Source organism: Amphiprion ocellaris, chromosome 13 (assembly GCF_022539595.1).
Source record: "Amphiprion ocellaris isolate individual 3 ecotype Okinawa chromosome 13, ASM2253959v1, whole genome shotgun sequence".
NCBI classification, from domain to species: Eukaryota; Metazoa; Chordata; class Actinopteri; family Pomacentridae; genus Amphiprion; species Amphiprion ocellaris.
This window is the reverse complement of record NC_072778.1, coordinates 7,714,887-7,730,348: the sequence shown is the minus strand read 5'-3', so window position 1 is coordinate 7,730,348 and position 15,462 is coordinate 7,714,887. Positions and strand designations below refer to the sequence as shown.

Here is a 15,462-nt window from a genome sequence, read left to right as displayed (position 1 = left end):
ATTTGCTCTGCCTTTCATCCACTTTGCTGCATGTTTTTTTTTTTTGATTGTATGGAGCAATTTATGATATAAATTACAGAAGGAATGACCTTTGTGATACTCTGTTTTCTGTGATTTCTCTGAAGCAAGGTGTTAATAGCTTTACTAGCCGAGGAAATGTCAACTTAGAAAAAAAAACAACTGTTTCTGGCACAACCTGTGAATTTAAAGAGAAATACAGGATGTGAGTTTTTATGACAAACAACTTTGAGAACCAAAGACTTTATTTCCTGCTTTCAACATGCCTGAGATCTAAATAAACAGAAAAGCAGTGCAACTTTCTGTCTGTCTGCAGTGTTACAATATGCAACTATGTGGACATGCATGCCAGTTTTGAATTCTTTAATTTTGCTTTCTGTTGTTCTGTTTCATCACGTTTGTGTTTTGTGGCTTTGCTCTTCCTTTGATGCTGCATTGCCTTTGTCTTCTGCATGCCCTCTTCATCTGATCTGGCCTCCCTCAGCCAGAGAACATTGTGCTGACCCTCCAGGTAAAGTCTGCACACTGGACTTACTGCTCAGTCCACCCCCCTTCCTCATCCTCCTCCTCTCTGGGAGTCGCCACGGTTGCACAATTATAGCTACAACAATTATCTTTAATCTAGAATTTGTAACTTATAAGACAGCTATAATTTTGCCTACTTCATCTCATTCATTATTGGAATATAAGCGATAAGTTGTGCAGCCCGGTGACTTTCACATCGCCATCCCATCCACCTCACAAGCACCTTGTAATCCCCCTTTTAGCTTGGCCAAAACTGTAGCTCCTATGTCATTCGATGCACACAGAGGAGAGACTGAATACTGAATAATTTTAGCATAGTTAGCACTTTGAAATGGAATTTAAAGTTGAAGAGAGAGGACTGTAAGGCAACTCCACTTCCACGAGTAGCTTATCAGTGGCTCTGATGAAACAGTACTATTTGTTTTCTACTGTCTGCTGAGGACCTGCTGTGCTCCTGTTTGAAGAACAACACGAAACACAAACCAGCACATTCCTGCAATTTGTTGTACCAAACGAAGCACGCAAACTCAAATTAGGACACGACCAACACTCTATTCTGCTCTTTGAATTTTCCTGATTATAATAAGCAGCAATGTTGTGTAAAAGTGTAGAAACAGCATTGGGTGTTTATACTGAAGAGCTTCAAATCAATTTCACCCAAACCACAGCAAGGATAAGCCACACACTTGATCTCCTGCAAGCTGATGCTGGCAGAGGTCTTTTTATTACTACACATACATCAATTTCTTTGGTGTAAAAAGAAGCAATCTTTTTTTTTCACACACACACAGGTCAACAAACCATAACTATGCTTTACCTTGAATTCTGGAGAGGGACTTTTTAACAGAACAAGACTGTTATCAAAAGCAGTAAAGTCACATTTTTATACCAAACTTTAATTTAAAGATCAAAGAGAGATAGACCCCATCATTGCATGATCTTAGTTGATGTCAATATAGTGCAAAAATGAAATATTCATTGTGTTAATATTCATTTTCATTCACACTGGAGCTGCTACCTTCAATGTTTTATAAAATAAACCCCCACATTTCTTTCTTATATCAGTTAAATTGCTCTGACAACCTCCCGTCTGTCACCAGTAATTGCAAATCCAATCAGTCGTGCCTTGAAAGAATCTGTCTATCAAACGCACCAAAAGTAGATAGTATGTAATCTTAGTTTGACCTGAAGCTACAGTGGATTTAAATAGTCCAGCTGTGGTCAAAGGCTTGCTGATGTTTGTGAGTTTGCATGATTACAGTCTCCACTTCTGGTGGAGTCTGGAAATCAAAAGGATATCACTGAGAATATTGTGTTTCTCTCACAGTTTTAAGCATTCATGAGGCACATACTTCAAAAACCACTTCAGTATCAAGCGTCAGAATCTCAACCCCAATCAAGAATCAAAACAGAAAAGGAAAAGAATAAGAAACGCAATGAATCAGACCAAACATGCATCCACAGCAGCTCCTATAGTAGACCTCAGGCTTTTAGCTTACAGTCGATGAGTTTGGGGTAACAGCTTCTTCCTTGAGGACACTTCAACGTGCCTTGTGGCTGCTGCTGGCATTAAATCTGATCAACGTTACAGAAATGCCTGTCTTCACCACTCAGGCATGCTGCCACCCCATCATCCAGTTTGTTCTTATTGGAAGGTCACCTTCTTCTGTTGGGCACTTGCCAAGACAAAGCTATAGTCCAAAAATAGTCAAAGCCGCAGGCCCTTGAAGAGTGGTGGTGGGAAAAAAATGAAACATTTTTGACCTTTTTTGTGAAGATTCACCCAATAACAACCGGAGCCCACAAGCAGAATGACAATGCAAGCATTTGAATTTGCACAGTGTCCTCAACAATGGGGCTGACATTGGTGCCTTTAGACAAAAAAACATACAAAAACACTCACATGCACAGAGTCTCTTGTTTTTCTTTCAGAGGCATCTCCAAATTTTGTTTCCATTTTTGTCTCTGTTTCCACTGACCCTACAATCATCTGTATTTTTACTCCTCGAGGTCACAAAGATTATGACGGACATACTTTTTTCTTTCTATAACTTGGAACTTACATTCTTGACACAACTAGGAGCCTCACTCACGCCAACATTAAAATGCAGATTATTGTCAACACCTAAGAAGGCACAGATATTCCTCTCATAGAAGTTCAGACGCTAGTTCGCTTTACTTTATTTTTTTGTGCCCTAGCCTCTACCCCTACGATGTTAAAAAGCTAAAGCCGCAGGTCCCTGGAGCAGACAGGGTCACTGACTTATGAGGGTGATTAGGATTCGTGCGAATCAGCTGGGAGAGCAGTTTGTCCATTCAGGAGTGATAGCAGCGCTGCTTTGATCCTCTCATAACAAGAACGTATTGAACATCATTGTGACAAGTTACATATGGTGTGGGATTTACCAATCCCCTATTCAATTTCACCAATTTCCAAAGCCTATGCTGAGTGCAGTTTAGATAGGGGCAGATTAAGTGGGAGCGCTGCGGTACATGACAAGAGGAAGTGGAAGAGCTACTGCGAACCTGACAACAGCAGCGATTTAACTCTCTCACTGCATCATGAAGAATTTGTAAGAAACCACGTTGAGTCACCTTGAAAATTTCTAATGTTCAATCAAAATCGAGGATTATTGAGGCTTTATGATGAGACAAGTGCAGATTTCACAGCTGACCGGACAGAGACAAGGCAGAATCGTAATTCCAGTAATATAATAAGGCAGTCAGAACTGCTCCACCCTCTCCGGTGTTAACTGGCTCAGTTTAATCTTACTTATCTTCACCACGATTTACAATCCTATTCACTGTTTAACCCTTATGGCTCCCCTTAAACAGTCACAATCTATTCACTGCAGATACTGTATATCAGCAGCTTATGTACTATTCAGACATGCTGTCATTTCCACTAATCTGCTGGCATCTGAACATTTCGGCTTCATGTCCAAATGCGGTCACTTTGTAGAAACTGTGACGGCAATCACAGTATAACATTTCAATATAACTTTCAATTTCAAACCCACAAGTGCTTTGAGTTGTTTGTAGAAATCTTTCTTCTTACATACCTGCAGCATTGAGCAGCAGCAGTATCTCCTAAGCAAGAGAGTTGCACACATAAAGCAACTTCAATAATCACCTAAAATTAGGAATTGTGAGGATCAATCCAGAATTAAAGGAGAGTAACACTGTATACTTTTCTTCACATCAGACAGGTGAGCTTATAGTCACAAATTTTAAGCTGCTGTCAAATCCTCTGTTGCCATGGGGATTAAGAGTTTGTCTTGTGTCTTTATGGTAAATATTGCATTGTGACGTGTGAGGAACATTAACATAAAAGTGACCTACATCTGAATGACAGAATGCTGTCACCCTAACAGACTGATGAAGCCAGAAATGTTACATATGCCACATCTGAAAAGGTGCATTTACCTTTGAATAGTAAAACATTATTTAACATTAAACAGTTACACTCAGCAAAGATGCATTTTTCTGCTTTATCCAGTCCAGATTGCAATGATTTTCAAAAGCACAAAGGTAATTAATCACACTTGGAAGCTGCTAAATAGTTCTGTAATCAGTGCTTCCCTGCTAATGTGTACTTTTTGTTTAAAGTGCTTGAGAAAAAAGGTCATTTTAGTGGCTGGATCTGATGATATGCTGCAGTCTATTACAACCAAGCAGTAAATTCAGTTAAAATTAGGTCTAACCCTCACTGATATACAGGGACAGATTGTCGTAAGCTTTATGGAGGTTAGATATTTGACTGTTATATAACACTCCATTGGCTTTAGTTGGCTGTCGTAAATGACCTAGCTGCAAATTTCTCACTCTAGTAATTCTTCTATCTGTTGTAGGATTTTTGCCAAAGCATTATTTACTAAAATCCTATCCTGAACCAAGTGACACAAATCTTTCACTACCAGGAGATAATTTCACCTGTTTTTACGGTTTCTTCAGTTGTTGAATTGATAATGAATTGGAACGGGATGAGCGATATACCTTATATTCGTTAACTGTTAAGCTCTACTAAAACAGGTGTAATTACTTCACCCTAGGGGCTGATTTGTCTTGTTTCAAGAAAAATTTGGTTTTTATGATTCGAGTCTAAAGGGCTTCTTAGGATGGAGTTTCTCTGCAGTGCACTAACTGCCTTGTAGTCCATTCCTATTGAAGCAGGTTTTTCATCAGAAATGCAGTCTTTCCCCTTCATTAAAGTGTGAAAAACTGCACCACAGGGCTACATGGATAGCTCTGATTCCTTCCACTATTACTCCCCACCATCCTTCATGTGTTGCTATCCTCTCAGTGCATATTGCGGTTTGTTGGAAATGTATGCGAAACAAAACGACCTTCCAGAACTGCTTATTGCAAAAGCCTAAACAATTTGCCACCTGCAGTTTCAGCTTGCACTACAGTGTGCGAGAACAATAATCTCAACGTACCGATTTTTGAGTCTTGGCATTCATTTTGTGTACTAATGTAGCCAGATGAGTCGATTATTGAATTGGCTGGTGGTATTTAAGAATTAGAAACAAAGGGTTCTCCTGCAGTGAGTAGTGTTGCGTAATGTGCTCATTGTTTATCCCCAAATCCCTTTAGGACAAAGAAAAGAGAGAATTTCCAGCAGTGGGATTCTACCAGATATTTTTAGATATGTTGCTCGTTTTATCCCTGGCCTCCTTGTGTGTGTGTGTGTCCTCCCTCCTTCTCCTGTACGCCGTTATTAATCTAGCCTTTCTTCTCTCCGTCACTCCTTAACTCACCTCCTCTCACAATCCCCCCCACCTTGCTGTTTCATCTTCTTTCTTCCTGCCACTGATTTCTACTCTCTCACTTCACCTCATCTTCACGTTTACCTCCGTTACGTTTCCTAAATAAACTGCCCCTCATCCCTCGACTCATTTTTCCTTTCACTCCTCCCCCACTGACCCCAGGCCATCTACTACGAGATAGGCTTCCTAGTGTGTGCGGCGGTGGGCCTGCTGTTCGCCATTCTCTTGCCGATAGTCGGCCTCTTCTTCTGCATGTGCCGCTGCTGTGACAACTGCGGCGGCGAGATGCACCAGCGCCAGAGGAAGAACGCAGACTGCCGGCGAGGCCTGCTGGGAACTCTACTCTTCTCCACCTCACTGGTTATCACGTGAGTATGACACATGCACAGCCACACACACACACACACGACACACATAGTCCAAATACGTGGAAATGAGCTCGCAAGCCGGCGGGTATTTCAGCGTACGACGTCTGCACGTGTACTTACGACGGGATTATATGAAAGCTACACATCTATCTTTCACCGCATGTACATTTAGCCAAAAACACGCTGCACACATACTACAGACACACTCCTCCTCTGGTCAAACACAGTCATCAGCCTTCCCCATCCCCCCCTTTTGTGTTTGCTATATATAGTAAAGTCCTACTGTAGATTCTTTGTGGCAGCACCCTTCATCGTCATGTTCATTCTAAACATGGGTCAACACAACCTGCTGGGAATTCATACTGAAGGCTTTGCTTTCGTTTATCGTCTGAAATACGAACAAGTCAAAGATAAAGCCACGATATGCTTAAGAATTTGATCACAAGGTATGATCTCCTTTTCAAAAATACACCTTCCTGTGCTACAGTCTTCACCTCATAATAATATCTACTGCATTTTCCTTCAGGGTTTATTATGTTACTGCTCCAGCTGTCATTTCTCCATTTTATATGCACATTTTAAGCACTACGCTGATGGCTCTCTCCGGTGGGAAGGCAGTGAGTGTAGAAGTAGAATTAATTCCTAGATTACTAATGCTTCAGACTGTAGTAACTATAATTAATTGTTGTAATCTAGGACTTTAATACATACTACCTCCAGGTATTTTTAGCTAGGGCCTGAACAAGCCATCTATAAAGCTACTTCAGTGTTGTTAGACACTTTGTGGTTCCATTTTACAGTGGATACTCAGAAAATACATGTTTTATGCATGTTTGGTTTAAGATAAAAGGTAACTAAAGAGATTAAAGGGACAGGCATGATTGTAAATAGTTTTCTTTCTTTTTTCTGGACTGATGTGTCCTTCGCTGTAAATCACTTTAAACTTGCCATAAGTGTTTGTTAGGTTTTGACAATTAATTCAAGGTTGCTTTGTAAGCCTTGAGCGTGCAAAATCAGCTGTATGAATTACAAAATGAAAAAGTTATTAAACAGAAGATATTTAGTTAAATCAACAACCATTCAGTCATGCCAACAAAATATTTCAAAATATTTTTTGTTTAAAAAATTCCATAAGAATGAAAATGTAAAAGGGATAAGGACTGAATTCGATGCTGACCTGTATTGTGGTTCTCGTTGTTTTCATTATCTTGACAGGAATCAACCATGACTTCAAATTACAGAACAGAGAAGTCTCAGGAGAGTTTTCCCTCTAAAAAAAAATATGCATGTTGGGAAGTCTATGAATATGCTGATGATTTCAGTGGAAACTTAATGAGCTGAGTGAACTCTTGTATCAAGTCAAAAGATTCAGGTTTGATAAAGTTCAGTGCTGAGATATTCTGGACTACAAAATCTAAGTTTAATCAACTTTAAATTAACAAAACACATTATATATACTAGGTTAAACAGAAAAATGTAATTGATTCTTCCTGGATTTTTAATTTTTTTTGTCCTGAGTGGAAAATTAGACAGAGTATTAAAACAATGACGATATTGAGGGATAAGATTTTGACTAAAATCACACAAGATGATGGAAAATAGTAGAAAATAGGTCAAATCCATCCCTGAATAGTGTTACAAACCACAATTAACCACTGGCTGCTGTAAATTTTAAATGTGACCTCTAGCTATGTTCAACCTGGACTGTTTTTGATCACAGTGATCAATTCAAAACGCCTTTGGCAGTGTTTGGCCCGTCTTTACAGTGAATAAACCTTTTATTCATGAAAATTGCAAGTTTCAAGCATGAAGGTATTCAAGGGCACAACTTAGAAAAATAACATTCAAATTAATTAAAATTTTCACCAATGCCTACATTTTCTAGCTTGACATTTGTTTCTGTGTGTAGCGTTTGTACATATTGAAATGTAGCAATAGACCATCTTCTTGTTTTTTCCTAATGAAGATACTAAGTGCAAAACGTCCTCCCGGTATTCAACCAGAAGGTTTGTTTTAGAGTACACTTTGCTAATATTTGAAAGCCATCATTCTGGAAAAAGAGAAACATAAATAGTTGTGAAACAACTGATGGAATTTTAGCTCAGACTGCTTATAATGATGGAGGATGATGGAACAACTGGATTGAACAAGCTGAAAATGGTTGAGAGTAAAGCTTTAGGTTCTCTCTTTACATCTTCTGTATGGCCCTACTTCATCATCTGGCTGGCCCGTACCTAGATGAAACTCGTCTCTAATGGACCACAGGAAACTCAATCTTCTCTGCACTCTGGTTTACAGTCTCAGCAGTAGAAGAAGCGGTAGCCGCTGGGGATGTAGCAACAGCACAAAAGGTTCGGGAGAGCTGCGTTTGCCTCTTTTACTAGACTGAAGGCATCCAGGAGTGTATTTAGTTTGATGTTCTTTGACATTCTGTCTTCACTGGAAAGAGGCCTGGTTATAAGAAATTCCCCAGCAATATCCTAGCAGCCCAGGCACAAGACTCTGAGAGCATCCTCACAGTTCTTATTAAATCTCCCCAGCTACCAGGCAGGGATGCAGCAGAGGCTCTAATGAAGCAATTACAGGCTGGAGAGGGATGAGTAGCGAGCCCAGGCCCAGACTGCTTTTTACTGCTTCTAGAAAGCTGACAGCCAGGCACAGAGGAGTGGCAGGGGTGACATTTATTTTCCGAGATGTGGTGAAATCGGATTAAGAGGAGTAAAAGAAACCCAGGTAAGGGTGAGGACACCGAACTGGCCGAGGATGAGATAGAAGACAGCTGAAGCATTCCAAAAAAATGATAGTTTGGCGGCATATTTCTGATGCTAAGCAGTCATCGCTGGGTGGTTTTCCAGAGGTCTCTTCTTACCTCAGCTGTGTGGGCAGGAATATGGTACTTTTTTATTGTCATTAATTTTCTGTTGATTAAGTCCGTGCAGTTTAAATCCCTTTTTATAGAAGATTTCGTAAAGGATTGGGTATTCCTTTATAAAAATGTGAGTGGTATGAAGTAGACTCAAGGTCAGGTAGGCTGCCAGATTGACGTCTTTTTCACATCAATTTTTTCGATGCTGTTTAGGACGCAGATTACGTTGTCAAAATTCAACCCGTCAACGTGAACTTATGGGCTTATTTACTCTGGCAGATTGTCAGACAAGTTTGTGAATGCCGCCTGAAGACATGTAACTTTTACTGAGTTTGAATAATACAACATATCCAGCCATACTGAAATAAAATCAGTAAATGCGTAGTTTTATTTCAGTGACTGAGTGGGAATAAGTCATTACTGCCTCTAAATAATGCTCGTATAAATAAGAATACTGGATAAATCAAGAAATGCTCTTAGGATATGTGCAATCGCTTTTCTTTTGCCTTCATAATGAGACACATTTAATTACATCTCAGAAATGTGTTGCAAGGACACTCCAAATGTGAACTAACCGTCAGAGAATTACTTGTTTTCCAGAATACATCATGACTACTGGCAACAGCTGGCCTCTTTTAACCTCTACTTTTGGGTCAAGTGATGAATCCTATTTCGACAGAGATCTCAGCGTTCATAACAGGCATATGAAGCTGCAGACCAGCGCTGATCTAAAACCAGAATAAGGGTCAGTAATTGTGTTTAAATGTGCACCACAGGGCTGTACTACGAAGCAAATTTGACATAGCTGGGCTTTCTTTGTGTAAGTGGGCTTGACATAAACTAAAGTAGGTGTCCCTCCTACTTTAGTCAACAGGTTGTTAAAATGGAGAACAATGAGGAACATAAAAATGTATAATGGTAAAGCACTGCTACTCCATGTGATGTAAGACAGAAATGCTAGTAGACAACTGTTGTGTGCTAATATATTAATTTTACCAATCAATGCAGCCGCTTATTTCTAACTAACAGCTGCACATTAGTGCTGTTAAACTGAAAACTTCATATAATTAAACGTGATACTGTATTGAAGTGCATTTCATCTGACACTGCCCTGTAATGCAGGATATCATTTTAGTTTTCATTCAAATCAAAGGGAAAATAATGTTACTGATTTAATATTTTCTGTAATAAATACTTATAGGATAATCAGTTTTGTAATTTGCATTCTGTTAGCTGCAGTACAAGCAGTGTAAACATATTTCATAACAAATCAGGACCAAACGTAAAAACATATTAAGGTTAAGCTCCTATGGCAACACAATGCATACAGTGTGTGATGCTGTAACTACACAGCTTCATTCAGTAGTTTTAGTAACATGCAGCTTTGCAGATATAACATATTTCCTCCACTAAGAATCTGTATCGCTCATTGAGACTCATCGAGAATTGCTTTTGTTAAATGGAAACGCTTCTACCAGGTTAGCTCCACAGCATCAGTTACCATGGAGATCTAGCCAGGTATAAAGAGAGCCACCTTCCTCACACTGAAAATTCTGACTTTAAACTCAACATACCTCACTAACTCACTAATTTCACTTCACAGTACAGCCCTCAGTATGCCAGATTTATTACAGTTTCATATTCATTTCATATTGATCATATTCTGAATATTGTGTTTACATTGAGTACAGGAAAATGTACTTATTCATATCCCCATACAAATAATAAATACTAGCCTCCAGTCACGTATTTTTGTTTGGGCAGGCACCTATAATGTTTCCAACACAAACCAGCAATTTAACCTGACATTTTCCGTCACCGTTAGTCAAACCTGAGATTAATTTGATTGCGTTTATCTGTTGACAATGAGGCCGCTTTGGCTTGCAGCAGGCTTAGCAAGGAGCTCCCTTATTAGCAGCAATGGGAGACGAGAGTGACAGCAAATTTAAATGTATGCCTCTTTCGCTGGCATCAGGCTGTCACCGTCACCACCACCGTGTAGGACAGGGGAATGATGGATTATGACATGCAGCCGTGACTGGCAAGATAGAGTCATCATGATAGAGTTCAGTGAATCTGAGGGGGAGAAAATTTGAGGAGGGCATCTTTTTTACCAGCTGTGTTACACAGCTGAAACGTTGTGTTGCTGATGAAAGTGGCCATAGCGATCTACAAACTGGGCTGTTGTGGAGACTGTATCTTGGTTGTTAAACAGTTAAAAAGTAACAGAAGCAAAGTCAGAATGATTGTATGTATGGTTTTTTTGGGAGTTTTTTTTGCGCTAGAGTGGACAAAGCTATGAGTCACTGCTTTTAGCTCCTGAACCGGAAGAAGCCTTCCAGATATGTTTGGGATTCATGATTTCATTGAAGCAGCAGCTGCTCAAGTGGTCAGCAGTGGTCAGAAAGCAGGGCAAGATGTATACATGTAGTGGTGTCTGGGTGTCCTTTGGAGTACTCCAGTTTGCTTGCTTCCTTGCTTGCTTCCTTGCTTCCTTCCTGCCATCCATCCATCCATGTCACGATCTATGTCAAGGTGACAGCAAACTAAGAAGTGTATTCCAGACCTGCCTCTCCCCAGCAACATTTTCCAGCTCCTCTGAGAGGTTCCCAAGGTGTTCACAGACCAGATCAAATGTGTATTCCTTCCAGAGAGTCTTGGATCTACTTCAAGGTGTTCTCCCACCTGGTCATGCCTGTAAATCCTCCAAGGGAAAGTACCCAAGAGGCATGCTTATTAGATGCCTGAACCACTGCAGCTGGCTCCTTTGAATGCAAAAGAGCAACAACTCTATTCAAATCTGGTATCTCACAGCCATGATCAGGGCATTTCTTGGTTACTGAAATCAGGATATACTTATATTTTTGTATGAAAACAAAAAAAAAAAAAAACGTGAACACGTTCTGTGATCAGAATGGGACAAAAAACAAACTTTGAGTACACAGGAGTTGGGAGAATTAATATTTGTTTTTGACAGAAATTCCACTACAGTCCTCATAAAAGTAACAATGTTTTCTATTGTTTTGCAACAAAAAGGAAGAAAACAAATCAGTTCACCTGGTACAAATGTGAAAAAGAATAAATCTCTAACAAGAAACCGCTAAGAAAATTTCAGTGTTGCGTCACCCTCCACTGTGAAGGTGGCAGGGTCATACCCCAGAGGTGCTGCCAAAAAGCTGTGGTTGTAAATGTGAATGAGTAATGTTCACTGGGTTAGAGTAGTGCTGCTGGGCTTTGGGGTTTGATTCACATGGATGCCAGTCAGGCTGAAAATGCAGGCACTCCAGCTCTGGATACAAAACGTGCTGCTTAAGTAGCACAGGCAGCCTTGTTGTCAGTGTGTGATCAAATCTATCAAACACACCGCAGATTTAAAGTTCAGCACAGAGTTCATGGTCCTCATCGTTGTTTTTCTCTAAGTGTTGTGTCTTATGAACAGAGAATTCAGATTGGCTTTGTGGGCCTAAGCGTGATGAGAAAATTTTGTAGAATCAATCAGTACAATTACGTAAACGCTAATAATTTAAGCGGAACCAGATTATAGCAATATTCTAATTAGTGCATCTGTCTCATTAACACGTCCACCAGGTTAAATCAGGTAAATGAAGATGGAAATCCAAATAACCGTAAACTGATTACCAGGCCTGCATAAATTGCCAATTACTATGGCTTGTAAATACATTAGACGGATTTCTTTCAGAGCTCTGAATCAGGGCACATATCAGGGAAGGATGAGGGGGAAAAACTAAATAAACATGGTAGCAGTAGTGGAGGATCACAGTAAAGTCCATTAGCATCCCACTCAGTCAACAGCCAGTTAGAGGCAAGTTTACAGTGAGATGAGCTGTTATAACGATGCATTAATAACAAATGCACATGAATAGTTATGTTATGGTTGCATTTCGTCAGATGAACTCAGCTCATCTCTTGCTTTAATGAACCTAAATAGCCCAAACATCATACGTCATATTTCTCAAGTAAAAATAAAGTAAAAGCATCAGTATATGAGGATCAGACACACACCTGTCTCTTTAACTTCTGCATAAATTAAATGGATCAGTTTCACATTTGTTCTCCAACAATTATGTGAATGTGATGCAGCACTTTTACAGCACTGCAGCTTCTCAGCACCTCACTACGCCATCAGACGTGTGTCCCAATGTTAGCATATCATGCCTCAGCTCATGCATGTGCTGTATATTAAGGTAGCACATTACATTACGTCTGCCAGCTATGACGAAGCCAGACTGTACATTATTAAAAGAACAGCAGGAGCTATTTCAGTCTCTGCTAATCAGCTCTGATTCCACATAACCCCCCACTTGGATTTATAATAATAAAATGACAGATAGAAGATCCTTCTCTCTGTTCTGGCCAAGTGGAAGACCCCTGCCTCACGCTGTTACCCAGCATGCACTTCAGCAGTCTATTTCAGGCGCTGGGTGTCTAACACTATTAACACGAAAGGTCCCAACATTACAGGCTTAGTAATCCATGATAATCATATGGGGTCTAATTAATGATAATGCAGGCGACAGTAAACTGAGAGTCCAGCACCGTGCGCTTCAAATCTCACAGATCTGAATAGGTTATTCAAAGATGAGCTGTGATGTAAGATACGGTTTATACCAAATAACCACAATGTCTCTGACTCAGTTATTGATGGTGATAGTTTTTTGCATGTCTTTCCTGTCAATGTTAATTACTTCACAGTAGAAATAAGGCAAAATAGCCAAAAATCAAAACAAAACTTTAAAATAATGCAAGCATTAACTAGCTTAACTAGCTACCTACTGAACTTAGATAACAGATGCAGTGAGTAAAATATGTATATAACCAGGCTCAGATTATCTGTTTGGTGGGTACTACACACTACAGTAAGCATGATTGATCTGTGTACAGTCAATTCATAGTGTTTTGACAGAAATATATATATTTTCCTATTATTTCTAACCATTTCATAAACACAAATGTCTATTATGCTTGAGTTTGGGATGTCACTGCAAAATCAAATGCAAACAATTTTTCATTTCAATATTTCAGATAAAAGTTTCGATACTTTCTAAGATGATTGTAGCATATTACATGTTCAGAATTAAACATATAATACATTTTTACACACCTGTCTACTAATGGAAGAAAACATTCTTTGAAGTTCTTATGATTTTGATCAGGCAAACACATTCTGCCTTGAAACAGGATCAGGCATTTAAATGCCTTCAGACTGTGTTCAGTGTAATATCATTTCCTTTAACTGCATTGAAATAAATATGCATGACTTAAAACTCAGATTTCTGTCCATATTTCAGTCCAGAGACAACTGACTGACAGATCATATCATTTGTCGTGTAGCGCTGCTTATTTAGAGGTCATAGAGAGGTCAGTGGTGCCACATCATGGTAATATAGACCCTTAAGACCAGACCAACAGTCTTAAAAAAATATATGATCAAACAAACCAAAACAGTGATCACATTATAGCTAAATTTTGCCTTAAGCACCAGTTCTTGTGAAAACATCACTGCATTGGTAGCCGAGACTGTAGCCAGAACACAAAAAAGTAGTTTCTGCTGTTTTTGTGTCAGTTTAGCTTAGTTTACACCCAGTGCATGAGATTTCTGGAGACACAAAAACTCATTTAATGCAAGCCTCACAGAAGTTCCACTCTTATTAATGTGATATGTGAGATATTAGCACTGAATCCTGCTGAATTATTAATAAAGTGGCCCAATTAATGTGCAGGAGCAAATGTTTATCACTGGTCTACTTTTTATTGGAGCACTGAAGGGACTAAAGGGAGCTGAGCAGTCACAGTCTTCAGACAAATAATTATACAATACCACGGAGAAATACATTTAAACATGCAAAGCACCAGGCTGACTTTTTGACTTTGGAGCGCTTCTGCCTCAAAATCTTGGCAGCGCTAACAACAGTTTTTATGATGTATAAAATTTATTGGAATCCATAAGGAGGGAAAATGTATTAAAGTTAGAGTCAGCAATTGTATTTGTAACTTTTTGTAAGATTGATTGACTATCTCCTCATGGTCCGCTGTGTCTGCATGGTAAAAAATAAAATAAATCTAATGTTCACAGCCTTGTCTCTGCAAAGTCCAATCCAAGCTTTCCACAGGGTTTGCATGACATAAATTTCATTACCTCTCCAAGCCCATGAAGGCCCCTTGGTGAAAATTTATGACCACATAGCATGTACAATCTGCAAGCACATGGACTGTGCATGTGCCAGGAAAACAAAAAGAGCTCAAAACAAACTCTTATTACAAGGAGAGGTTGTGGGAGAAGATCCACACCTCCCAAGAGTTGTAATTCAAGTAGCCGCTTCTATACTTAGGGGGTGATAGCTTTGATTTGTAGATGCTTTCCATTGATGGTGCCCAAACACAGTAGCAAGTTCTAAATTCTCCAGATATCAATAGTTATGTCAGCCCACTGTGCTCGGCCCACCTCAGGAACAATCCCAGTGACATAGTGCTACAGTCTAATCTGTAGGGAGTATAAAGTACAAAGTCACAGTCAAGCATTCAGGAACATTCATGGGAGCCTGGTGGGTCTGTCCATGTTTGATAGAAGACCGACACTACCGTTTGCAGTATAAATGGAACAGTGTGCATGGCTACGGTTTGCTTTCAGTCCACATTAGCATTAGACCTTCAATGGGAAACAAACAAAGTGGCTTAGACCATTCGTAGGTCACTATTCCAGCGTGTCCTGTGCATGTCCATGATTGTGCACAGGTCTAAGGAAAAAGGGACAGAACAAGGGAGTGGGAGGACAGGGGGCAGTAAGAGCAAGAGCAATGGAAAATCTTGTACATACAAACTATCTAAACATGCTAACTACTTAAATATCAACACCTTTTCACCAAAATCGCCACCTTTAAAACCTAAAAATAACATG

The 15,462-nt window shown here is 39.6% G+C and overlaps 1 protein-coding gene across 19 annotated transcripts in view; it reads left to right on the top strand.

The window, feature by feature from the left end:
- The window catches only part of prom1a (prominin 1a), a 102,052-nt gene that overhangs the window by 42,692 nt on the left and 43,898 nt on the right, over nt 1-15,462 (top strand). For 15 of the 19 annotated variants that reach the window (XM_035954878.2, XM_055016822.1, XM_055016824.1 and 12 more), the window contains exons 3-4: nt 503-529; nt 5,475-5,680. In XM_035954878.2, coding sequence (XP_035810771.2) covers nt 503-529; nt 5,475-5,680 — 233 coding nt within the window. The remainder of the gene's footprint in view (nt 1-502; nt 530-5,474; nt 5,681-15,462) is intronic. The other 4 variants (XM_035954888.2, XM_035954886.2, XM_035954880.2 and 1 more) reach the window with 1 other exon arrangement.